Source organism: Arachis hypogaea, chromosome 15 (genome assembly GCF_003086295.3).
Source record: "Arachis hypogaea cultivar Tifrunner chromosome 15, arahy.Tifrunner.gnm2.J5K5, whole genome shotgun sequence".
NCBI classification, from domain to species: Eukaryota; Viridiplantae; Streptophyta; class Magnoliopsida; order Fabales; family Fabaceae; genus Arachis; species Arachis hypogaea.
Genome location: NC_092050.1, coordinates 134,557,714 through 134,583,730, shown reverse-complemented (window position 1 = coordinate 134,583,730; position 26,017 = coordinate 134,557,714). Strand labels below are relative to the sequence as shown.

The following is a 26,017-nucleotide window of genomic DNA, read 5'->3' as shown; positions in this document are numbered from 1 at the left end:
GAATAGTCGTTGTCGTCGTGGGTGCCCCGGTCTGGAAGTGGTGTGGCAGACGCTGTGGAGCTTGATCTGGGTGTCTCCCTGCGAAGACGGTGTGTTCTAGCCATTGTGTTCACTATTCTATAGGCAGGCGCGTGTGCTTCGCGGCAGAAGGTTGTGCTGGTTCCCTGCCTGAGGTCTGGAGGCGGAGCGATGTAGTGTGCTGTCGGAGCCGTCTGTGTTAGAATAAATTTTTTTACATATCTTTTTACTTATTCATACTCATTATTTTATTAGAGTTTTTGAGTTAATTAAAAATTTTTTAGAATATAACATGATCAATGTTCTAAAAATCGGACCGGATTTATCGGTCGAACCAGGAACGGGTGTAGAAAAGGGTCTGGTTAATATTACTACAAGTATTTATTAAAAAATAATATTAATAGATATTATATAATTATAAAAAGAAAAAATAAGTGAGTTTATAATTAAAATTAAAATAAATTAAATAGAAGTATATTATTTGATAAAAGATATATATATATATATATATATATATATATATATATATATATATATATATATTATAATTTGCATATATAGTATTAAAAAGTACAGCGGCTCAGTGGCAAGGAAGGACACTCCTTTTCCTGAATACAGTGATTGGATCCCCATGTCATGCATTTCTTGAAATTTTAGATTTCAAGCAGTTTGGTTGAACCGATCTTCAACGAGTTTGACTGATTTTCACCGGTCCATCTCAGGTTTGACCAATTCGTTTCGGTTCTATTTCTTTGTACGATTTAAATATCGGACTAGGCCGGTATTAGGTCCGGTTCATCAGTTTTTCGGTCGAACCTTAGGTCGGTCCAGTTTTAATAACCATGGTTGTCATAATGCTGTTGTTTTATTATAGCACTGTGATTCTGTGATCACTGATCAGTGTTTTGAATTTGGAATTAGTCATTCGTGACTTGTGATTTGTGATTAGTGATTTTGTTATGTTGCTCTTTTGAAAGGGTGATTATTTGTTATGTTGTTGGTTTGTCTTAATTTAGGAGTGATTAATGATTATTTCTAGTTGTACTGCTGCTGTTTGCACCATTGATTATAATTTATTGATTTCAGTCTTCGATGGAAGTAGTAATCAAGAAACAGTTGCTGATAACAATGCATCTGTTGGTAAAAATTTTCCTTCCAATCCTTCTAATTCGAACAATGCTGCTAATCCTAAATCTCCTACTTCTAATTTTTCACTCAACCAAACCAAGCAATAATATTTGCTTGTTCTTATTCTTATGGGTTTTGTTATTTTAATAGCAAATTAGAGATGAGTTTTCATGATGATGTAGCATGAACCTACACATACCACTTTTAATTCCATCAAATTTTTTGTTCTTTGCTGTTCTGCACTAGCTTTATTCGATAGGATGAAATGAAAGGAAAAGAACAGCAATGAATTCTTGAACACACTGCTCAAAATCATTATAGCCATATAAAAAGCAAAAGAATTAACGAACCAAAAGAATTAAAGCATTCCAATTCTGTGATCATAGGTTTTACTTGGATTTATGTTGCTTTACAAGTACTGAATTGAAGATCATAATACCAATGTTTGTTTTGTCTATAACGTTTTATATTTGGAAGATATTTAAGATCTATATTAGACTATAACTGTATTTTATGATGTTTATTTATAATTTATTTATTATTTTAACATAAAACGGTTCTTTCGGTTGAACTAGTGGTTAAACTGATTAGACCAGTAAATTGATGACCAATAGCTACAGCGGTTTAATGATCGGTCCGGTTTTTCGAACCTTGAACATTATACACGAATTAATGTGCATTACAAGACGGGTTTGACACTTATATAATAACACCCTAATGTAGACAGTTATGACAACATCCTATCCTATAGTACTAAATCGAACTGCGACTTATATACGCTTTTCCTTTGAGGGTTATGCATAGAAACATCTAAGAAGATGCTTCGAATATACATGTCTAAATACTACGGACAAGATACATAAAAAAAAATTGAATTCCATTTATAACTTGCTCAACTGTATCGAACGCTTGTGTATATCTATCTTGATTTCATTATACATCCATTTTTAAATATCTTATTTAATTCAAATTCATTACTTTTTTAACTTCTCATAGTTAAACTTTTTTTGCCTGGTATTTCATTCCAAAAGTCAAATTAATCACAAAATTTTTACACTTATTTTTAAATATTCTTTATTTTTTTTCAGCCCCAACACTTTTATTTGTCGACAGGTTCATCTTTTCATGAAACTATTTATTTTGCTTCTTGTTTTTTTTTTTTCCTGTTCTAACCATCTTAACACTCTAATTGCATAAACCCACTCACACTCCATGGCCCATACACGCTTGGTCCAAAGTGTGTGCTCCAATGCATTTGCAATAACGGTTAACGGGTCACCAAGAAAGCCCATTACGGGCTTCCCACACTCTGAATGCTTAGCACGGCTCCACCTATGTCCAGGCGCGACAACGCCACTGACACCTCTGCCGAGCTGCTCCCCTGCTATGATCATCATGCCACTTGTCACCACAGCCTTAAATAAAAACGAATCTCTTTAAATCTTTACACAATTACCTCTGTACGCTATAATTTCCCTATATAAAAATGTGACACCTATTCCTTTATTTCATTAAGCATATCATCATCCTTCATTTGCTTCCTGGAACTACCGAACCAAAAGAAAGAAAAACAAGAGAAAGAAAAGCCAAAAGAGAGTGAAACATGAGGCCATGGGACCGTGAAGCTTCCTTCCCCGATTTCTTCTAATCCGTAACTCCAATAAAAAATCTAATCCGGTAAAAGTGTTCGTATCTTCCTACTTTACACGTTGGCGTTACTTTTGTCCGGTAGAAGTTGATGGTGACGTAGCCCCTCTTCCCCTCGAGTTCGGCCAATTGGAGTTTTAGGAGACACAGACGATTCCTGACGTTTTCTTCTTCAGCAACTCGGTCAAAAAACTTCTCCAGAGGTCCCGTTGGTTTGATTTCGTACGGAGGTAGGGTTTTAGTAAATTTTCACCGGTTAAATTGGTATTTGATAAGTGAATTGATGTCATGATTACTTGTCGATTGAATTTATATTGATATTTGTGATACGTTTGAGGTTAGGAGGGATTAAGTACAACCAAGAACTGAGTTATTATGATGAATTTGATTTCTTGATTACGTTGGGATAATTTGAAAATGATGGAATTTGTCTGGTTTGATTTGTTGGTATTGAATTGAGATTTGAAATGATTGAAAAGAGGTTGAAAATGGTTCGGTTGGGACCCGAAAAGGGTGACAAAGTCCAAATTTAAGGGAAAATGCTGTCCAATTTTTGTAAAAATATATGAAAAGTGATTTTATTTTAAAAATCTGATTTATAAGCTTATTTTTGAGAAATTATTGATTTAATTTGTTAATAATTATTGGTCTGACTTAATAACACAAGATTTGAAAGGTCTGAATTTTATTAAAATAAAAAGTGGCTGAGCATCAAAGAAAACGTTTTAATTACTCAAAACTATTTGATTTCAATTTATTACAGAAAGTCTTATTTTTAGCTTAATTTATTAAGAAAGTATAAGGTTTTACATTCAGTTTTTGAGAATGGATTTTGTTTCAAGTTATGTCTTGAATTCGGTTTATTAAGTCAAGGGACCTCTGCCACAGAAAAGCAGAGAGCAGAAACTGAAAAGATATTGAATGTTGTTGGCCTTAGTGCCAAGTGTCTAGTGAGGACGGCGATACGTAATGCTCACTTGACACAATAGAGACGGCTCAGTGAGGACGGCGATACGTAACGCTCACTGGAGGCCGTGGACCTTGTGTGTAAATGATTGTACGGGATGCCTGTGTGTATGGAATGGCTTCCAGGAGAAAGTGGAACATGCTTCAGCTGGAGAATCAGCGCCTGCAAGTACTTGCAGAGGTCATGTTTGGCATACTTCAGCTGAAGAATCAGCACCTGCAAGAAGTAGAAACTTGGAGAGGTTATGTCGTTGGAATGCCTTATCTGACTTGCGAGTCAGATTGCGTCAGGTGCGGGTCGAAACCGACAAATGAGCTCATCACCTGCGATAGGAATAGACATGCATCATACTCTTTTGTGCATATTTGTTTGTGAGTGTGTTTCTTGTGATTGTGGGTGTGCTAAATGACTGTTTGAATTATGTGTTCTATAATTATTGAATTGAATTGTCCCTTGTTGACTGTTATTGCTGACCAAGTATATATAAAATGAACTTAACTTCTAACCCCGACCCTACTAAGAACTCCCCAGTTCTTACCCCTTATCTCCACCCCTTTTAGCTACAGGTGCGAAGGCTTAGTGCGGAATTACAAGAGCATAGAAGATTGAGTTTACGAGTTAAGTTCTTAGATTTTATTTTTTCCCCTTGTTATTTATTGTCTTTAGTTTTAGTGGGGATAGGACTTGTATTCGAGTATCATGAAATAAGTCTATGTAAATAATGCTATGTGAATATATATATCTTTGTGATTAAGTGATTAAAGTAAAAACTTTCCATTTTTTTAACTGAGGTTTCAATTCGTATTCACGAAAGCTCAATATTAAATAAAGATAGTATATAATAAAAGGGTTTAGAGGTGAGTAACGCCTGGACTTTTAGGTGCTAAAAGTTAGGGTGTTACACATCTCGTCTCCTCCATCTCGTTCTTTAGTCGCACATTTCCTGTTCTGCCACGCTCCAACCCTCCTCCTTGAGTTAATTTCTTTGAGTATTCTTGTTTTTTTTTAGTTAATTTCTTTGATTGTTGATTGTTGATTGTTGTTAACAGGAAGAATTGTTAATTATTTTTTTTAGTTAATTATTATTGATTTTTGTCAAATTTCGGAGTTAATTTAGTACTATTGATCTAAATTTTTTATTTTGACTTAGTTTTTGCGAGTTTTTTAGATATTATCATCTATTAGGGATTTTGTGAGCCTTTTAATGGTGTTATAATAAACTTTTTTTTATACTCGAGTGATAGACAATGGTTGAAATTGTTGCTTCTTAACTTTGTTGAACTTGTGATTGACTGAATTAAATTTTATTTGTGTTCCTTCTTGTTCTGAAGCACAATAAATCTGCATTTTAAGGCTCCAGCATTTTTGACTTCGTAAACAACTTTCATGGAATATTATGTGGTAGGTTATGTGTTGCTCTTTCATATTACTTTGTTGTTTTGACTGATTCTAAGTTGCTAGAATCTTATCCTAATTTAGAGTTGCTGTTTTTTCTATTTTTGTTAATTTTTATTTATTTTGTTGATGATTACTTGATTATTATAAGTTATTGTTGAAAATTTTGATTTTAAATTTTTGTTACTGATGTGATGAGTGTTATTGCTGATTATTTGATTAGAATTTAGAAATTAATTAGAATTTTTTTGTGAATTTTTAATGATTAAATATGAACAAGCTAAGGTATTATATAAAATAGTAACATTTTAAATTGTATTAGTTAAAAATATTAAATTTGAATATTTGAGATTGTGTATTGAATTTTTAATAATTTTATTGTATATTTAATTAAATCGGTTCAACTATAATTCAATCTTAGTTGAATTATTGAACTATTGAACCAGTCACTTGATCGATTTAATGACTGATTTGGTTTTCGCCACCTTGCCTTTTAGTATTATTAGGTAAGTATAAAAGCAAGTTTATTTTGCAAGGGAGTGATGGTCTTGTGCCTCCAATTATTGTGGCAACGTTAAGTAAAGAAGTTCAATGTATGACAATTGTCCTTCTAAAATAGGAAAATAAATTTTGATAAATTGTTTGAAAACTGACCCCTTTTCAAACATGACTCTCTAATTTCTATGTCATTCTCTTCTCTTTATTTTTTTATTTACTTATAAATTAATATATTATTTACATAGTCCTTTTTATTTTTTTAAAAGAATCAATAATTATGAAATTTTATATTTTGTAATGAAGTATATGTAAAAGAAGTAGATAATGTAATAGTTGTTAGAATTATAATTCATGTATTAAAAATTCATGAATAGTTATTATGATTTTGATTTTTGGTATTTTATTAGAGCATGTCATATGATTAAATACACTTTTTTTTGTGATAAGTTTATGAAGGTTGGATCAGTTAATTTAAAATTACTAGACATTTTATAAATTTTAAAATTATCTATGAATTTTGTAACGTTTTATTACGAAGATGAAAAAAGAACAATAAGTTACTGAATAAACTTATAGCCATGCTTTGAAAGAGTGGTCATATTGTACGGTAGTCATCAACAACCAGCTTTAAAAGCGTGGTCATATCTCTCGCTATTGGCACGTATTAAAAGCGTAGTCATATCTCTCGCTATTGGCACCCTTTAAAAGCGTGGCGATAGAGCAACCGATGCGCTTGCAGATGTGACCCTTTCAAAAGCGTGCTGGTAGCTAAAAAAGCGTGGCAAAAAGCTATCGCTAGGCTTTTTCCAGCTTTTTGCCATGCTTTAAAAGCGTGGCAATAGAGATGTTTTCTTGTAGTGTCTTATGAAATTAATTGAGTGTTGACTGATGCTGCAGATTGAGATTGGTTGGATTTGTGGGAACCGTAAGGTGGATATATGTCCAAATTTATGGGAGGTTATGTCCAATTTTAGGGGAGGTTATGCCCATTTTTTTCGAAAAGTTTTGTTGAATGATTTGTGTAGTATATATGTTGATTAGTGTTTATATTCTTTTTGCACACATGACTACTGGTAGCAGAGGTAGATCGAGTGGGTTTCGAGGTCGTGGTAGAGGGAGGGTTTCTACTGAATTCTCAGGTACTGTTTAGTCATCTCCTTCTACCCTGACTACCTTATCAAGCCCTGTGACATCACAGGCGAATCCAACGGACCAACAGATCATGGTCCCAAACCCGAACTACGTGCCTCCTTTTGCTACACCACCTACAGATCCAGCGACAGATCCCGCTGGGTGATTCCTCCAGTGCCTCCCAACAGGATGCTCCTCCACCACTGCCCGTCATCTGGCTGAGGATTTGGCCCGATGGCATGCAAGCGTGAGTACATACTTTTTTTTAATCTTAAGTTTATGTGTTTCGATGTATTTGTTAATGTTAGGGTTTTTTTTCTCTAATAGGTTTGCACCAAATAATAATGCTTGCACACAGAAGATATCCGAAGTCATTAAGTCAATGTACGACCACCCGTGGTCGAGCTACACGAAGATCCCTGCTGAGATCATAGAGCGATGGTTTCAGAAGTGGGTGGTAAGAACCCAATAATGTTGAATTAATAAATTGTATTTGAACTGTATTTTGTTTTGACAAACTAATGTCGTTGAAGCACTTTGTGCAGTTGAAATTCATATGAGATGTGGAACATAATCTCATGATCAGGAAGATCTACGACCACCAGGCAGCTAAACAACTACAGCAGATGATGAGCGACGTTCATCAGGGGCGCAACCACTTAATAACCTGAATCCGTCCATCTATCAAGAAGGAATTGATGGCCTATTTTAGAAATGATGAGGAGTTCAAGTGTTGCTGTCTAACGAACATCACTAACAGGGCTTCACCGAGGTCGTCTAAGTATACGGGTGGGTTGGCGACCTTCATGAACACGAAGAGCAGACTGGTAATTAGTTTGGTAATGTTTGTTAGTAGTTACTTGAATTAGTTATTTGTTGATTTATTTTATCGGTTGATTTGAATATGTGTAGTCTAAGTCGTTGGATCGTGAGCTGACACTGGCAGAGACTTTCAAGTATACCCATACCTTGAAGGCCAACATGGAGAGATTTGCTGACGAGCGGTCTACAGCCGATTATGTGAGTTTTAATTAATTTTTAATTTTCAAATTTATTTGGTCTAAAGTTAATTTACGGTTATCCTAATCACAACGTGTGTGATCTAGGATGATTACACGCAGATGTTGGAGGCCGCGATCCAACATTCTCAGCTGCCTAGTGGGAACGACGAAGCCGGCTCCGAGATCTCAGTGGTAGATTTTGATAGTGGCCTCTGAACCCCACAAGAACTGTCGCTTCGGGTTAGGGTCGTTCTTCGCTAGTAGCCTCTGCATCTACTACCAACCTTGTCGATCTGCAGGAAGTTGTCGACCTGAGGAAAGAGGTATAGAAGTTGACACAGGAGCTTCACCAACAAGCGGAGTAGTCTGAGCAGAGGTACAACGACCTTGTTGCATGCGTGGGAGGAGTCATTGTTATTACTCATACCTGACGGAGAAGCTGGAGCAGCTAGATCATTTGCGAGAGCATATGGAAGTGTACAACCATCAAATGCGCGCTGGAGGAAGTAACTTTGCTGGTACCGGCAGCAACGCTAGTAGTGGGGCACTGACATCAGCACCTACTCCGCCGCCTCAGTAGGGGAAAGACGACGACAATGACGATTACTGGAATTTGTAGGGTTTAGGAATTTAATTTTTTTGTCTACTTCATTGTATTCTTCTTTTGTGATATTTTATCATATTCAAACTATTTATTTTTAATAAAATAATTTGTTCATTTTTGTAATTTTGAATTGTTGCTAACAATTTCGTTAACAAGAGTTTTAATTTGATTACTAATTGTGACTTAACTGTGTCAAAAAAAACTATCTAGGATTTACTAGCAGACAAATTTGGCGGTAGTTGGGCACCAAAACACGTGATATGGCACCAAAGTTATCGTCGGAATAATCCGACGGTAATCAGCAACTCAGTCTCAACAAATTCATTGAAAAAATGACAAAAATTTCTTCAGTAAATAGCGTTAGATGAAAATAATCCGCCGGTAAACAGTTTTCAGTGCCGTTTATACCATCATCTCCAGGACGAAGGTAAATCCGACGGTACTCAGAGTTTTTCTTGTAGTGCTTGTCCCCAGCCACAAAAAAAAAAAAGATCCTGAAAAATAAAGTTGAATTAATTATTTTCTAAAAGTAATTTTTTATTTTATAACTGTAAAAAATCTATTGATGATGTAGAATGTTAATTGATAGCATACATGACATCTAATATATTTATGAAAATCTATCAATTTAGTCGTTAGGTTATATTTGGAATAGGATTTATGTTATTGGGAAAAAAGAACTAAATTAATAGATTTTTATAAACATATTTGGTCAATGTTTAATTAGATATACCAGGTATCATGTATGTTGTCAATTAAAGCTTCACAAAATCAATCATTGATGGAAATTATTAAATGGAATGACTGAAAGGACAAATATAATTAATTTTTAATTTTTGATAGACTAATTTGATTAAAAAAATTTTTAGGGATGAATTTAAAAAATTTAAATTCGAAAAGTTTTTTATATATAAAAAAATCTATGGGACCAACTACAATATAAACCAACTAAGTCAATTCCCTTTTATTTCTGATTTTGAAATTCGAAAAATTAGGATAGTGGAGATTGTTTATTTTTTTGGTAACGAATCTGTTTTTCAACTAGTAAACTTGAGTTGGCTTCACTCCTAGTTGGTTCTCTAGCAGAACTCTTTATATATTGGTGATGTTTGTGTGGAATGCAATAATATTTAGTTATTTTAATGTTTTACACTACTATAATGACAGTTGGCAATGACATATTGTTATTTTTTGGGTAAAGTATTATTTTGGTCTTCAACATTTGCGTCGAATTCTAATTTGGTCCCTAACGTTTCAAACATCGTATTTCAATTCTAGAAACTTTCAAACGTCCTATTTCAATACCAAAAAAGTTTTAAGCATTTTCAATAAAATTAAATTTGACACAAAAATTCACATATTGAAGAGCCAATAGCATTCGATTTTAGTATATAAGTAAAATCGATCTATCAACGATCACTAATATAAAAGTCTTTTCTTTGTTTTGAAGCGTTGATAATTGATTGTTAGGATTTGAAGTTTCGTATAAAAAGAAAATTGAGAAGAAAAAGTGTTATAAAAGAGTTTTTGTTATGTTTTTCTAATACATAGAAGAAGATATGACTTAACTAGTACCGTTATTAACGTTATTAACACATTAAACCTGTTTGAAACTTTTTAGGACAGAAATAAGACATTTAAAATATTAGGAACCAAATTTGAATTTGTCCAAATATTGGAGACTAAAATAGTATTTTACTCTATACTTTTCTTTTGTTCCAATTTTTTGAAAAAGCAAAATGTCAATAACTATTGTGAATAATTTTTTTTAACCGAAAAGCTCTACATCCAAGTCAATTATCAAACCAAGTCTAACCAAGTTGTTATAATGTGTTTTTCGTCACGCGCTTCTTACATTGTTGCTGCTACTGCCTCTTCTTATTCTCCTTATTTTTTTTCATCTTTCTCTTTCATTATCGCTATCACCACCACCATCTCCTCCTCTTCCTCTTCCTCCTCCTCCTCCTTCCTCTTCTTCGTTATCATCATCTTTTTCTTCTTTTCTTGTCTCACATTCTCATGCCGCTCAGAAATGGAGAATGTGTACATGCTCTCACTAATGAAATTGGTTTTTGTTAGGTTTAAACCAATTTGGTTGGACCTGGTTACCAAAAAAACTTGGATATGTAGCGGGATTGTTTTTTCAATTATGTAAAGACAATATTAATGTAATTTTTTGTTAATTATATAATGACAAAAATGTGTATAATTTTTTTTTCAATTATACAAAATAAAACGTCAATCATATTTTGCAATTCTTGAAAAATTTAAAATTTTGAAATGGACAAAACGTTGGTATTAAATTACAAATTTACATAGCTAGTGAGTTCATTTACTTAGTAAGTGAAAAAGCAATGAAAGGAGGCTCTGCTAGGGTTTTCTCCTAGAAAGAAGATATGAAAGAACGAAGCACTAAAAAAGTCAAGACGTGCGAGGAAGTTGACTTGAATAAACCTAGTGACTACATGAATATCGTTGTGCAAGATTAGGCCGACGTCGAGAGTGAAACAAAAGCCACTTACAAGATTTCTCTTTTTAACTCGCCAGGCATGGTTCCTGAAGAGGAAAGCATGAATATGGATAACATTGATGAGGAGTCTCCAGATCTAAAAGATCGTTGGTATAAGGATACCGATAAAGACGATCTTGAAGACAGGCCTTTTGATCCGTGCCCCACAATTCCTGTATCGAAGGAAGAGTTCGAGGATTGGTGTAAACGGTGGCAAAATGCTCTTATCATAAAAGTCTTAGGCAAGCGTGTGGGATTGGTGTTCCTAGAGCAATGTCTCCAAAGAGACTTGGTAAAGAAAGGTACGATACATGTTATCGATATGGATCGTGACTATTTTCTTGTTCATTTTTTAGATGAGGAAGACTACTCACATGCACTTTTGGAGGGACCTTAGATGATTGCCAGACACTATTCATTGTGCAACGCTGGAGACCTTTCTTCCTGAAGTCAGAGAACCATGTTAGGAAGATTGCGGTTTGGGTCCGTATTCCAAATCTGCCGATTGAACTCTACAACCACCATTTTTTATGGCAAGTGCGATCGGCTATTGGCCATATGCTTAAAATTGATCATACTACCTCCATCCACTCAAGAGGAAGATTTGCTCGGATATGTGTGGACATCGATCTTGCTAAGAAACTTGTTCCATATATATCGGTGCTTGGTAGTGAATTGAATATTAAATGTGAAGGACTTTATCAAATTTACTTTTCGTGCAGTTGATATGGGAATACAATGGACCGGTGTAGTGAAACAGTGGTGGAACCCGCTAAGCGCCGGGGATCGGAGTGCACCGGGGATCAACAAGGAACCAATAAGGAAAGTGGAGATACTAGTGACCAAACAAGCAAGTTCGTGGAATCCGAAAGGCGACATAAAGCTCGGGCAAATATAAACTCTCCAAATTTTGGTCCTTGGATGTTAGTGCGAAGGCAAATTAGAAAGAAAAAGACACCAATCACGTACGGAAAGGGAGGAACAGTCCTTCAAATGTTAAAGGCGGAATATCTGGCAGTGATGATAGTGTAGTGGATCATGTGAAATATGAGGAGGGGAGTGGCTCTCACTATAATATCCTCTATGAAGAGGAACCAGGTGGCACAAACATGTATGACATGCAAGAAGACATTGATAGGTAAACTCCTTTATCACAAGATGGGCTCCATGTAGCTAAGGCCCAAAATTCTTTTGAAAAATCTCAACCCATATATAAGAAAGTTCTTAAACAGGGAGCTAGCAAAAATCCACAAGGAATTAGAAAATAAAATCATGTGGCAACTGGGCTCAGGCCCACTGAAAAAGGAAACAAACTAAAGTCCAAATCCATGGATCAAGACTCACCCAAATCAAAATAACCAAAGAAGGGAACCGTTATTAAATCTCCTAAAGAGAATCTTCCCGAAACGGTGACTCGCACAGAGAAGAAACAAGAGATGGCAGCCATGGAGATGGTGATGCTAGAACACATGTGGCATCTTTAGGGTGAACAGAGAGAGGATTTTGAGATATCTAGAAGGAACCCATCACTGCTTGAAGCACATGTGGTAAAAAATAGTTTTCTTACTCAAACCCAAAATCCCACCCCTTTATCGAAGCCACCTGACCCAGGGACTGGGGCGGCGTCATCTTTAAACATGGCAGTGAGTGCTAGTGTTGGTAATCCGAAATCTATTTTGACTGAAGATGGGAATTCTTCCTTGGGTAATGCTATTCGGGTGCAGGGGGATATTTCCCCAGCTATGAGTTTGGTCCTCTGTGACCCCTCTTTTAATTTTATTTTTAATGAATATTATCTGTTAAAATTTTTGGGGAGCGGGGAGTAAGTCTTTCCACTCTCTTATTCGGGATATGTGTAAAGAATACTCTGCTAGTTTCATTATTTTGCTCGAAACTCATGTGAGCGGTATTAAAGGAAAGAACATCAGGGATAAGAATAGATTGAATGGGTCCTTCATGGTGGAAGCTACTGGTCATTCTGGGAATATATGGTGTCTTTGGGATGATAGGATTTGGAATGTTTGTGTTTTAGAACATAATAATCAACTAGTTCATCTTAAAGTCTCTTGCAACAACTTTGATTTTTGGTTGATTTCTGCTTGTTATGGGAGTCCGCAACGGGTTAATAGGAGAGCACTATGGAGCAAAATCTGATCCCTAGCTGATAACATTAATCTCCCTTGGTGCCTCTTGGGGGACTTCAATGCCTTATTCCATGATCATGAAAGGCAAGGAGGATCGTATAGAGTGAATTCGGGTGCTTGCAATGATTTTTAAGAATGTGTGTTTGATTGTGGCCTTATTGACTTAGGCTTCATTGGCTGGCCTTTCACTTGGAAGAGATGCAATCTTGTGGAAAGATTGGATAGAGGTCTGAGTAATCTTAATTGGCAACTTACCTTTCTTGAGGCACATGTCAAACACCTTCCTTTTCTCAAGTCATATCACTCCCTTTTATGTCTCAACCTTGCTGTGAGTCCGGATCTGAATAGAGGGAGGAGGCCATTTAGGTTTCTTGCAGCTTGGCTTTCACATCCTGATTTCAACAATCTGATTCATCAATCTTCGCGTATGGAGAGTTCTTGGTCAGAAGGCCTGGTAAATTTCAAGAACTCCTTGAAGAACTAGAACTATAATGTTTTTTGTGACATTTGGAAACGTAAAAGCAGAATTCTTCGGAGACTTCAGGGAATCAAAAATAGCTTAAGTCAGGGCAGCAACTCTTTCCTTAAGGATCTTCAAGTGCAGCTTTGGAAGGAGTACGAGGAAGTGTTGGCACAAGAAGAAATTTTTTGGTACCAAAAGTCAAGATGCAAATGGGTTGAGTTTGGTGATAGGAATACCAGATACTTTCATGGTTCAACTATGGTGAGGAGACGGAAAAATAAAATCCACTATTTGCAGGACTCTGGAGGTAATTTAGTTACTGATAAAAATGTCCTCGAAAGTATGGCTCTCTCTTTCTACTCAGACCTCTATACAGACTCTCTTCCTGTTGTTTCCTTTGTTCTTAATAATGCTTTTCCCTGTTTAAGTATGGGTGACCGCAACATAATAGGGGGAAGCATCTCTGTTAAGGAGATAAAAGAGGCCGTTTTTGCTATGGGTAGTTTCAAAGATCTTGGAAGAGATGGGTTACAAGCAGTTTTTTTATCAGAATTGGTGGGATAGAGTTGGAACTGATCTTTGCAACCTTATTCAATGCATCTACGTAGAACCTCAGAGAATTCATGAGATCAACGAGACTCTTATCACCCTTATTCCTAAAGTGGAACCTGTCACTAGCCTCAAGCAGATGAGACTGATAAGTTTGTGTAATGTCTCATATAAAGTTGTACAAAAGTCTTAGCGAATCGTATCAGAAATCTTATGGAAAAGCTGGTGAAGCCTACGCAATGCAGTTTTGTTCTTGGTAGGCATAGCTCGGATAATATTATTATTGACCAGGAAGTCATACATTCCATGAGAACTAAGAAATGACCGAAAGGTTGGATGGCTATTAAAATTGATTTAGAAAAGGCATATGATAGAATAAAGTAGAGTTTTGTGCAAGAGCCTCTTGAAGATATTAGGTTCCCTAATCAGGTTACCAACCTTATCATGGCCTGTATTTCTACGGCTAGGATGTGGGTCCTGTGGAACGGGTAGGAGTTGGATGAATTTAAGCCATCCAGAGGCATCCGTCAAGGAGACACTATCTCACCAAACATTTTCATTCTGTGCATTGAGCGTCTTTCATAGCTTATCAGTGCTGCAGTTGACCATGGCTTATGGAAACCTATCAAACTGAATAGAAATGGTCCTAGTCTTTCTCATTTGTGCTTTGTGGATGATCTTATTCTTTTTGTTGAAATTAATCTCCAACAAGTTGACACCATCAAGAGATGTCTCAATGCGATCTGTGACAATTTTGGGCAAAAAGTTAATAATGAGAAAACTAGGGTCTATTTTTCCAAAAATGTGGGTAACCAAGTCAGAACTGAGATCAGTGAAACCCTCCAGTTTGCAACGACGGATAACCTTGGGAAGCACCTAGGAGTTCCTTTTTTGCATTCCAAAGTATCTAAACACACTTATGATGATATTATCAACAAGCTTAGCTCCAGACTCAACTCTTGGAAAGCCTCTTCTTTGTCGCTAGCTAGGAGAACAACTTTGGTGAAATTTGTCATTTCTTCTATTCCTCTTTATACTATGCAAACTGCGTTATTACCTATGTCTACTTGTAATGCCATTGATCGTAAAAGCAGGAGCTTTCTTTGGTGTGATACAGAACAATCAAAGAAAATTCATTTCATAGATTGGCACAGAGTCTTCCTTCCCAAAAAAGTGGGTGGACTTGGCATTAGGCTTGCAAGTTTGATGAACCATGTTTTTATTATGAAAGCTGGATGGGACCTAGTGGAAAAGAGAAACTCCTTATGGGCCAGAGTGCTTCGTTCTAAGTATAAAGCCGGGAACAATATTATTCCTATCGTGGATAGAAAACCAAAGAGCTTTAACATTTGGAAGGGAGTTTGTAAGGCATGGCCCGATATCTTGCAAAACTATATTTGGAGGATAGGATATGGCACTGAGATCAGTTTTTGGAAGCATAATTGGGTCCCTAACTTGGGCAAGCTGGAACAATATGTTACACAGGTAAATAACTCTACTTTAGATACATCTAGCTCTCTTATAGATTTCCTTGATGTTTCAGGAAACTAGGATGTGAACAAGCTAAATGGTTGGCTTTCAGAGGATGTTGTAAAGAAGATTGCGGCCATCTCCCTGCCTTCTCCTTGGAAAATGTCGGACCAAGTGGCATGGAACCTGTCATCGGATGGTTCTTTCAACTTCAAACTGTCATACCAAGCCCTTTGTACTAATCAGCCTCCTCTCAATGACACATTCGATCTTATTTGGCATTGGAGAGGATCCGTCGAACATATCAGGTATTTCCTATGGTTAGTTTCTAATAATGCAATCCTAACTAATGCAGAGAGACAACGTTGTCACTTATCAAACTCCCTCCTTTGTCCATGATGTAGCAATCACAGTGAAACTGCACTTCATGCACTTCTTTTGCCCCCGACGTAGAAACAAGGTTTCTTTAATTCAAGTCTGCATGATTGGATTAAAGCTAACCTCTTCGCACACAGCAACTAGCAATGTATTTTCGATGTTGCTATCTCCTTAATCTGGTTCTTCCACAACAAGCTGATTTTTGAAGGTAAAGACAGTCTTGCACCTTTAGTCCTAGCTCAAATCCGAATCCGAAGTGATGAATTCAGCTAGTTCACAAGAAATATGACTTATTTAAGCACCTATAATGCTAAGCATGATCGTCCAATATGCTGGACTCCCCCTAACAAAGGTGTTGTGAAACTAAATGTTGATGGCTCTTTTTTGGTGTCTATAAATAATGCGGCGTGTGGTGGAATTGTTAGAAACCATCTGAGTGGCTTTGTGAAAGGCTTCTTTTGTAACCTTGAAAGTTACTCAATTATGTATGCTGAACTTTGGGATATAATCCATCGTTTTAAAATTGCCTCTAATCTTACTCAATCTATTGTTATCGTGGAATCTGATTTGACTGCTCTAAAATTTATCTTTCATGGCTGTCCTACGGGCCACCTGTGCTCTTCCCTTGTTGAAGAGATTAAGCTCCATGCCAACCGAATCCCTCAAGTGTATTAGAATTCTTGTCACTGATGTAGCTGCTGTTCCCCTCTTTAGAGGATTTATCTAATCATTTTTTTTGTTCTGTTTGGGATCTTTAAACCCCCTTTCTCACTCAAAAAAAATTACAAATTTACAACTCACTGCGTATAACACACCGTTTGACTTTTTTTGAGAATTTATCTTTAATGGCCCAACATAGAAAAAAAAAAGAAGTTTGTAACGACGATGATAATAATTGATAATTGATGACAAAAAGACAAAAAAAAAAAAGAGTACTGGTTATTCCTAGTTTTAATTATTCAACTATTAAAGGGACGATGATGGATTTGATTTTCCATATGTTACATCAACAGTAACTACCCAAAACATGTAACAATAAATAAAATATAAATTGCTACTGTCTTGATCGAAAATTAAACAACAGAAAAAAAATTAAAAAAGCAAAAGGATTTGATATTGGAGGAGTTGTGATCATCAAACTTGAACTGCAACCCTTCCATTTGAAGTAGTAGAGAGTTGAACCGCAGTTTCTGGTTTTGTGCCATAGACACTCTCATCATTGTTTTTGTCTCCCTTGCAGGAGCAGTAGCAAGCATATAATATTAGTTGAACAAGTCCAGACACTGCTCCAATACTGTTGCTTATCTACGTACAACAAAGGAAACACTTAATTTAATTTGTTACAAATATTCATTCAGAAATTATATGGTTAATTAGTTACCAAGACATAAAGATCGAAGGGGTGGATGAGAGCATATGTTGTCCAGCACACGCCATTGAGGAAGTTAGCGAGAGAGAGCCAGAATGGCATAAATTCCACACTCTTCGTTTTTATAACCTTCGCCTACAACATGCATGGTTGTGCAATACTATGAATTGAATAGGATTCAATCAATATATATACAATGAATTGAATGATGACTTACCATGATAGTGAGAGGGGAGACATACATCATAACATTGAATATATCACACAGTACACCAACCACTAACGACCTTTTGCGAGTGCCATGCAGTGCTAGCAACGTTATAAGAGCAATCATGGCAAAGAAAATAGCCTCAATCACAAGATAAATCGCTACCTTCTTCTGAAAATATATAGACAATCAATAGAGAATATAATGAGTGATTGAATAGAAACTACTACTGAATAAATGTAAATATATTAAATAACATGATACTATTGCCAAATGGTGGATTCATGTATGCTAGTTATGGTATTTAACAAGAGTTTAGAGAGGAAAATGTACTGTATTCAATTCAATTTGGTCATTCTCTACCTTTGGATTGTCATATATTTTTAACCCTTTGTCTAGTAGTATTTAAGTTTCTTTAATTTTTCTTATTGATAGGACATATATGTTGCTTTCTCTAAAATAGTTGCGGCCTAATTTCTTTAACCTTTTGCCATGTTGTTAACAAAAAATATGATATTATATTCTATTTCCTCTAGCATACCTTAAACACTTAATTAAATAGGCTTAAAGTTTTGGCACAATAATGCTTCAAAATATAAGAAAAAATATCACTTTTTTATCCTAAAAGATGTCTACATAATACTTTTTTTTTTCCTTCTACTTACAATATACACCTCTGTCCCTAGTTATAAGATTAAAAAATAAGTTACTAATTAATTTAGCCTGTTTAACTAAAATATATTTCAATAATATTATAATATGTAAATTTGTTATTTTTTTGCTTATTGAAAGAACATTAATATATATATTATTAATGTAATAAAATGATTACTAATTATCATTCATGTAAAATAAATAAAATTTATTATAATAGTAATAAATATATTTTATATTATTATTGTTACTTAAATCAAGCAAATAATTATTACTAATTTACATATATATAATTATTATATTAAAAGGTATTTTGATCAAATGGTTTAAAGAGTAGTTTATTTTAATCTTGTAAAGAAGGATAATGCATATATAGATAGAAAAAATGTTATTTAAGTATCTCTTGGAAAAGGAAATAATATTTTCAAAGGTAATATTCAAATAATGGCCATATGTTTCAAAATAATAATGATAACAACATTTAACATTTTTAGCGTATGCTTAATAAGAATTGTAATTAAAATTGGAAAATAAAGAATATTAATTATATTTTTATTTATGTTACAAATTACATGAAACACGGATAAACATTAAACAATCTAATGTAGTGTGAATAGCATGACCCTGAAATTAGTTAGTGTTGATTTGTTTTAAATTTTATGCCCCTGAAATTGGGTGGTAAAGTCCCAGACTTGTTGAGAAGCTGAATTGGGCTTTTTCCCTTGGACTCGATCCCTCTTATACTAAACCAGTAATCAAGAACAATTTTGTTATATACTTTTCTCTTCTTTTCATAATAATAGCTGTATATATTTCCCTATTTCTTATCAAAAGATTTTATTTTATTTTCTATATCTATCTGTGATTTGCTTTTGAAAAAAAAAAGGGAATAATAATATGGTCTAAGTCTTTATCTCTATCTCCTCATAGAAAAAAAACGCTATTAACACGTGATGTATAAATTAATTATTGGCTATCTCAATCTAGAAAAAAAACGTATTAAGAGATTATGTATACATGTTATTATTAACTTACCTTTTTAAATATTACAAAATTATATTCTAGCACGTAAAAAATTTAATGAATATTCATCTTTATTGCATTCCTTATTAAATAGACTAATCTTAATTTTCAATGAATTAATGACGTATTAAGTGGTAGAGAGAAAGAGTATACGAACCCGTCCTTTGTTGGTGGCATAAATGTAAAATATGGTAAGATAGACAAATTCGAAGGCAAGTCCAACGCTGTTGATAGTAACAACGAGAATACTGTGAGGGTGAACAAATGGAAGCCCATAAAACACCCAAAACGCACAGTTTAGCACTGTTGCTATGTAAGGATCAGGTTTGAACTCCTCCACTGACTTCCTCTTTATAATTCTATAGAAAGTTGGTCTGAAATATTTCATTCAAACAAACAAATGTCAAATTTCAACATTTTAGCACTTTGAAGTTTTAACTATAAACGGGCTTAGTTGTAGTATGAGAATAAAACGTGTTTTAAAAATATCTCCTACACACACGCAATGCAGTTAATTAAGAATAATAATTACATTCCTCTCACAATTTTAACATAGCATCATGGTACCGATAAGAACACAAATTGATTTATACACGCAAAGGAAATAGATACATTTATAATGCGAATATTAAAACAAGAGGAAAATACAAGAATCTTTGTTTTTGGTAATGATAAATACGAGCAATATGTATATTATGGGAGCAAACTTATGGATAAGCATGAAACAGAATGGAAAATGTCGTATATTAAACCGTTTTTCCTTCAATAAATATTATTATTATTATATTTAAAAATATTATTTATATGCTAAAATTAATTATTAATATTAATTTTATATATTTGTGTATAAATATGTGTTTTTTAATTTATTTATAATTATATTTTATATTTTAATATATATTTTATACTAATAAATAATTTTAATAACTAATTTTAATATATAAAAAATATAATTATATTATATTACTATTATAAGGCAAGAGAATTGATATTTTTTTTACACTTTTTTACATCTTTCTTTTATTAACATCACTTATAACATTCCTTATCTCGTTAATATCATTTATGGGCATAACTTCAGCATTTGTTTTGACCTCTATTGACTTTTTTAATCATATAAACAACAAAACAGGAAGTAAATCATTCCTTATGGATATATTAAAAAAAGAGAAAAATACAAGCATCTTTGTTTTTGGTAATGATAAATACAAGCAATTATGTGAGCAAACTTATAGATATGCATGAAAGGGAAAGGAAAATGTCGTGTATTGAACACTTTTTCTTTCAATTATTATTATTATTATTATTATTATTATTATTATTATTATTATTATTATTATTATAAGCCAAGAGAATTGGTATTTTTCTTTTTCACACTTTTTTTTTGCATCTTTCTTTTCGTAAAAGGTAAATTCTTTTATTTTCCCTTATTTTTTTAAATTATTTTTTATATCAAAAATAAAAAGCATATAAAACATTTACACAAAAACATCATTTATAATAATATTCTTTATTTGATTAATGTCATTTACAATTATATTAGATGTATATTAAAATTATCGATCAAAATTAATTATTAAAAATATATATATTAAAATATATATTAAAATAAATTAATATATATATATAACAATTAATTTTAATAATTGATTTTAATATATAAATATTTTTTATCATTTATGGGCATAACTTCAGCACTTGTATTGATCCGTATTGACTTTTTTTAACCATATAAAAACAAAACAGGAAGTAAATCACTCCTTAAAGTCCTTATTGGAAAGAATAACACGATGATTAAAATGACTAGCTTTATATTTGTATAAAGTAACGTAAAATCACATTATTTAGTAAATCAAAACAAGAATTTAATTGTGATGTAGGATAAGAATAAAATAATTTTATATGTATATTTAATTCTATAATGGCATATTAATAAAAATAATAATTTTTTTTATTAATTGTATAAATAATTATATAAAAAAACAGATAAAATTAAATAATTATATAAAATAAATTATATTATCAAAACATTAAAATTAAACTCATCGAAACAAATTATTTCTTATTCAGTCCGCCTTTGGTAGAATTAATTAATAATTATCACAATATAATGTGAATCTTTTGAAATAAATAAAGATATATATAGAAAAAAAAACCAGATCAATCATGAGAGCATGAAAATTATTCAAATACATGAAATTATTTTCAAATTTAAAAAATAACACAAACGCTTAATATGAAATTTGCGAGAGCAATAAATGCAAAAGAAAATAAAAGAAACATAAGAAGAGAGTTTTACGCCGGTGAGAAGAACAATCCAAAAGAGATGACGTTGCCTGCACACAGAAGCTAACATTATCAGATACACACACAAACACTATCACTCTCAACGGATCAACACTTCTTTTTCCTCTTTTCTTAGAAAATATAAATTAAACTTGACAAACAAGAAAGGCAAAAAAATGTTACGAATTAGAATTGAAGAACAGTTAAAAGGAAGTAGAAAATTTCATCATTCATTCTGGCATCCTGAAAACCGCTAAACGAAAAAATAGAATCCAAACATCACTCGTTTGAACTGAAAAGAAAGGATGATTGAGATGTAAAGGAACAAAGAAAATTCTCAAATTCACATGAATGAGTAGAATAATTAAGAAGAAGAGAGAGAGAGAGTGAAGCATGTAAAAATTGAAAGAACGAACCTATAACACCGACGACGTTACGAGCAATTGCAGCGCTTACCATCTTCTCTTCTTTTTTGTGAAGAGTCAGTTAATGAACGTGCCTCACAAATTACCACACGAGAGAGAGAGAGAGAGAGGGGTATTGGATGCGTGAGTTTGTGTGAACGCAGCATCAAGTGTTGCTTATATAGTTTTATTTTCTTTTCAAAATTGTTTGATAAATTTATGAATGAATCATCAATACATCATGATATAATTTAATTATTTTATTTACTAAAATATGTAATTGGTAGCGCATTTACTAATTTGCATTACATGATAAAAGAGATAAGACAAGTTCTCATGAATTTTGTTTGCAAATGAGATATTTTAAATTTGAAAAAAATATATATTTTATTTATTGTGGAAATAAGATACATTTATAATTATCCTGTTTATATTATAAACGAAATATGTGTATTATTATAAAAAAATTAAAAATTAAAATAATATCAAAAATTTAAATTTTTAACATGCAATTAGTACTTAAAAAGATTGATCAAAAAATTAAAACAAATGATATATTTGAACAATTAATACTAAAAAAAAGTACATAAAATATTTTAGATTAAATTATGGATCGAAGAATATATCTGATTTGCAAACGAAATACGTATAAATTAAAATAAAATTTAGCTTATCTCATTTACACGTAAATTCATCTCGTTTACATTATAAACGAAATAAATTATGTGATGCAAATTGATAAATACGTTATAAATTAGATATTTCGATAAATAAATTATTTATTTGAAAAAAAATACTCATGATATACGGTCAATAATTTGGTAATTAATATCTTTCCTTTTTTGTGAATAAGAAAAAGTGAAGAAGGGTTTATTACGTATGAATTATATGAATTATAGATGTGTTTACAGTGCAATTTGGACTATTTTTTAAAAAATATTAATTTATTTTGAAATGTATACTTTGTTAAGATTTGGATTAGATTTGTTTGATTTTATGTCTAAATCTAATCCAACCTAAATTATTGTAGTTTGGATTGAATTAATTTATTTAAATATTAAAAAATTAAATTTTAAGATTTTATTATTAAAAAGTAGAAGTTATTTTATATTGATAAAATAAATAAATAAATAAATAAATCTTGTTTTATATTCACAAAATATTCTCTAATAAATAATAATAATAATAATAATAATAATAATAATAATAATAATAATAATAATAATAAGATAAAAATGTATAATAAATTAAACATATTATATATAAAATTTAAATTTAATAATAAATTAATGATATTATACCATATTTTCGTTTTGAATTGAATTTGTTTGATTTAAAAAGTGAATCTTAAATCCGATTCAATCTATGTAATTGGCTAAAAATGAAATCTTATAATCTAATCAAAATTAATATGAGTTTAATTAATCGGTTTTGGGTTTATATTTTATTGGATGAGTAATTTTATTTAAATTGGTTTGAATTTAAACACATCTAATAAATTATATATCAATATAGAAAATATATAGGAAGTAATTTTTATATTATTAGTACTAAAATTATTTTTAATCTTTTTAAAAAGTTTAAATTTTAAAGTTTAGGGTATCACCAATAATGGTAGTAATTGTTGGCAACAAACATAAAATTGTAGTGTTATTATTACGGGTGGTATTGCCAAAAAGGAGAAAGAAGTGAAAAGAAATAAAAAAATAAACTGTGAATAAAAAATTAAAAATTTTACACTAATTTAAATTTTAAAAAAATATGATGCACAAGTGAAGAGTTTATTATTTTTTCAAAAAATTTTAGTAACCAAATCTTAATGAATATATAGATGCTAGACATTCTTTTAATATAGGGATTAGCATGAAGCGTATCCACAGTATGGATTCACGGTGATAAAAATAAATGGTTAGATTTAATGTTTATAATATTTTATACCAGATTAATCGATTTGTTTCTTCTTTTTTGGGTTTCCCTTCTTCTTGATTTTTCTTTCGATGGCAAAAAGTGAAAAGAAAAAGATATCGATCGTTGATTGCATCAGAGTGAGGTGTTATGCGTGGACAATCATTCATTAACGTCTCCCAAAACAAAATAATTTATATTAGCGAAGTTAAAATTAATAATTTATCTCAATAATGTAAAAAAAAAGTGACACTTGGTTATTTTTTTTAGTGTTTGTTTGTGCTGTTATTATTTTGATAAAAAATAATTTTTTTAATGAAATTTTTTTATTTTTTAGCGAGTTTAACAAATTTTTAGTAATAAAAATAAAAGTACTAAAAAAATAAAAAAATATATTTTTTTGAAAAGCTGTAATCATAATTATCAAATTCGGATCGGATTCGACTAAAAAATCGATGAACCGGACCCCAAGTTTTTTGTATTACTGTGCAACCACTTGGACAAATTTACTTTTTGTATTACTGTACAACTACTTGGACAAATTTACTTTTTGTATTACAGTGTATCTTTTAATAAATATATTACTAACTATTAAACATATCTTAATTCATAACTTATATATTAATATTTTTAGTCATGCAAATTTAAGATATTTTTATCTTTTTTATTCTAATAAATAGTATTCATATTAATTTAATTTATTTTTTATTTTTTATTTATTCTTTCTTAAATTAATTAATTTTTAATTATATATCATTATTAAAATAAAAATTATACTTTGTTAAATGTGTATAAATTAAAAAAAGATAAACAAAATTTTTTTATTAATCATGACATATTTTTGTTATTAATAATTATATGACATCTATTAATATTAATATTTTTTAATATATACTTGAATAATGTAATAAATACTAATTAATTAATGAATTAGAAAATAAGTTAATAAAAAATAAATTTTATATAATTATCTAATTATGACCGGATCAAATGGTCGAACCTGTGATCCACCGGTTGAACCAGTAACCCAGTGACCCAATAACTTGGCTGGATCGATTGCCGGTTCGGTTATGATAACTATGGCTATAATTTATATCTTTTTTTAAAAGATCTTTTTTCTTAAAAAATTGATGTTTTTCATGAAATAAATAAACAAAAAAATATTTTTATATTATTATACTCAAACATAATTGATAAATAAAAAGCTCTTTTTACATAAGATATCCAAATATAAAATTACTTTTATTTTTACATAAAATTTAAAAAAAAAAAACTCAAAAATTTTTTTTTTCTTAAAAACTTACCCAAACAAACTCTTAATATTACTTAATTATGCTTAAATTATAAAAGAATAACATTATGGAACCGATGATGTAGTAACATCTTAGAAAATCTATCGTAGTGATTATTCTAAAGAAATTAGCAAGTAAAACTTTAATTGAAAAAACTTTTTATTTTGGGTGTGTTTGGCTTTTGTTTTTGAAAACTTTAATTTTTTTAAAAATAATTTTGTCTATTAAGTAATTTTATATTTGATGCCTACAAAGTATCTTTTTATAGATGATTCACCGAAACTTTGTTAAACTTTTACTTTTTTTAAGAGAGCTTAATTAAAAAAAAATACTAAATACATTAAAATTATTATGGTTTAATTAATATGCATGTGTTTTAAAAACATATCATAAAATTACTATTAGTAAAATTTTAAATTTTTCTTTTAATAAACACAAAAATAAGTATATTAAAAATTTAAATATCTTATATTTTTAATAAAAAAATTTTTAATTTATAATTTTAAAATATATGCTTTAAGATACATGTTATCTAAACTAAATTATTAGAAATTTTTTAAATAAATAAAATAAATATTAAATTTATAGATATAGATGTGAGATAAAAAGTTTACATTTTTTTCTTTTTTTACTTGTCTCTTTCTCACAAATTAAAGGACGAGATCGTTATGCACGTATCCCGATGCGTTAATGACACATCTCATTTGTAAAACAGTTGCACTTAACGTGTCTTATTTGTAATGAGGATGAAAAACGTTTATAAGTATTTTATTTTCAGTTTTCTCTGCAAACGAGATATGTTTAGTACAGTCTCTATATATAGATTTCATATGGAGATGAGTTACAGCCCTTTATTTTGTCAGTTTGCACATTTTTGAAGTCCTTTTGTGAGATTTGGAGAGCTTTGGAGTGATTTGGAGAGATTTTGAAAGAATCTATGAGTTCTTGGTTCATTTCGACGACGTAAGTATACC

At 31.5% G+C, this 26,017-nt stretch overlaps 3 protein-coding genes and 1 long non-coding RNA gene across 4 annotated transcripts; 3 read left to right on the top strand and 1 right to left on the bottom strand.

Annotated features, from left to right (window-relative positions):
• Positions 1-2,659: 2,659 nt before the first annotated feature.
• On the top strand, positions 2,660-8,511 carry LOC112747162 (uncharacterized). The gene is made up of 6 exons (XM_025795160.3): positions 2,660-3,023; positions 6,734-7,031; positions 7,112-7,241; positions 7,330-7,611; positions 7,697-7,804; positions 7,891-8,511. The coding sequence occupies exons 4-6, from the start codon at positions 7,483-7,485 to the stop codon at positions 7,999-8,001; spliced, it is 348 nt and encodes a 115-aa protein (XP_025650945.1). The 5' UTR covers positions 2,660-3,023; positions 6,734-7,031; positions 7,112-7,241; positions 7,330-7,482; the 3' UTR covers positions 8,002-8,511.
• Positions 8,512-10,938: 2,427 nt separating this feature from the next.
• Positions 10,939-11,624, top strand: LOC140179336 (uncharacterized). Its single transcript, XM_072218093.1, has 2 exons — positions 10,939-11,200; positions 11,287-11,624. Exons 1-2 carry the CDS (start codon positions 10,939-10,941, stop codon positions 11,622-11,624), a joined length of 600 nt encoding a protein of 199 aa, XP_072074194.1.
• A 639-nt stretch (positions 11,625-12,263) lies between these two features.
• On the top strand, positions 12,264-16,435 carry LOC112750787 (uncharacterized). Its single transcript, XR_003176005.3, has 2 exons — positions 12,264-15,832; positions 15,929-16,435. It is a non-coding gene; the product is annotated as an uncharacterized lncRNA (long non-coding RNA).
• Positions 16,436-16,775: 340 nt separating this feature from the next.
• On the bottom strand, positions 16,776-22,028 carry LOC112750786 (bidirectional sugar transporter SWEET6b). The gene is made up of 6 exons (XM_025799638.3): positions 21,859-22,028; positions 21,456-21,492; positions 19,314-19,530; positions 17,489-17,650; positions 17,284-17,406; positions 16,776-17,207 (listed from the first exon to the last, which is right to left on the bottom strand). The coding sequence occupies exons 1-6, from the start codon at positions 21,899-21,901 to the stop codon at positions 17,037-17,039; spliced, it is 753 nt and encodes a 250-aa protein (XP_025655423.1). The 5' UTR covers positions 21,902-22,028; the 3' UTR covers positions 16,776-17,036.
• Positions 22,029-26,017: the final 3,989 nt, after the last annotated feature.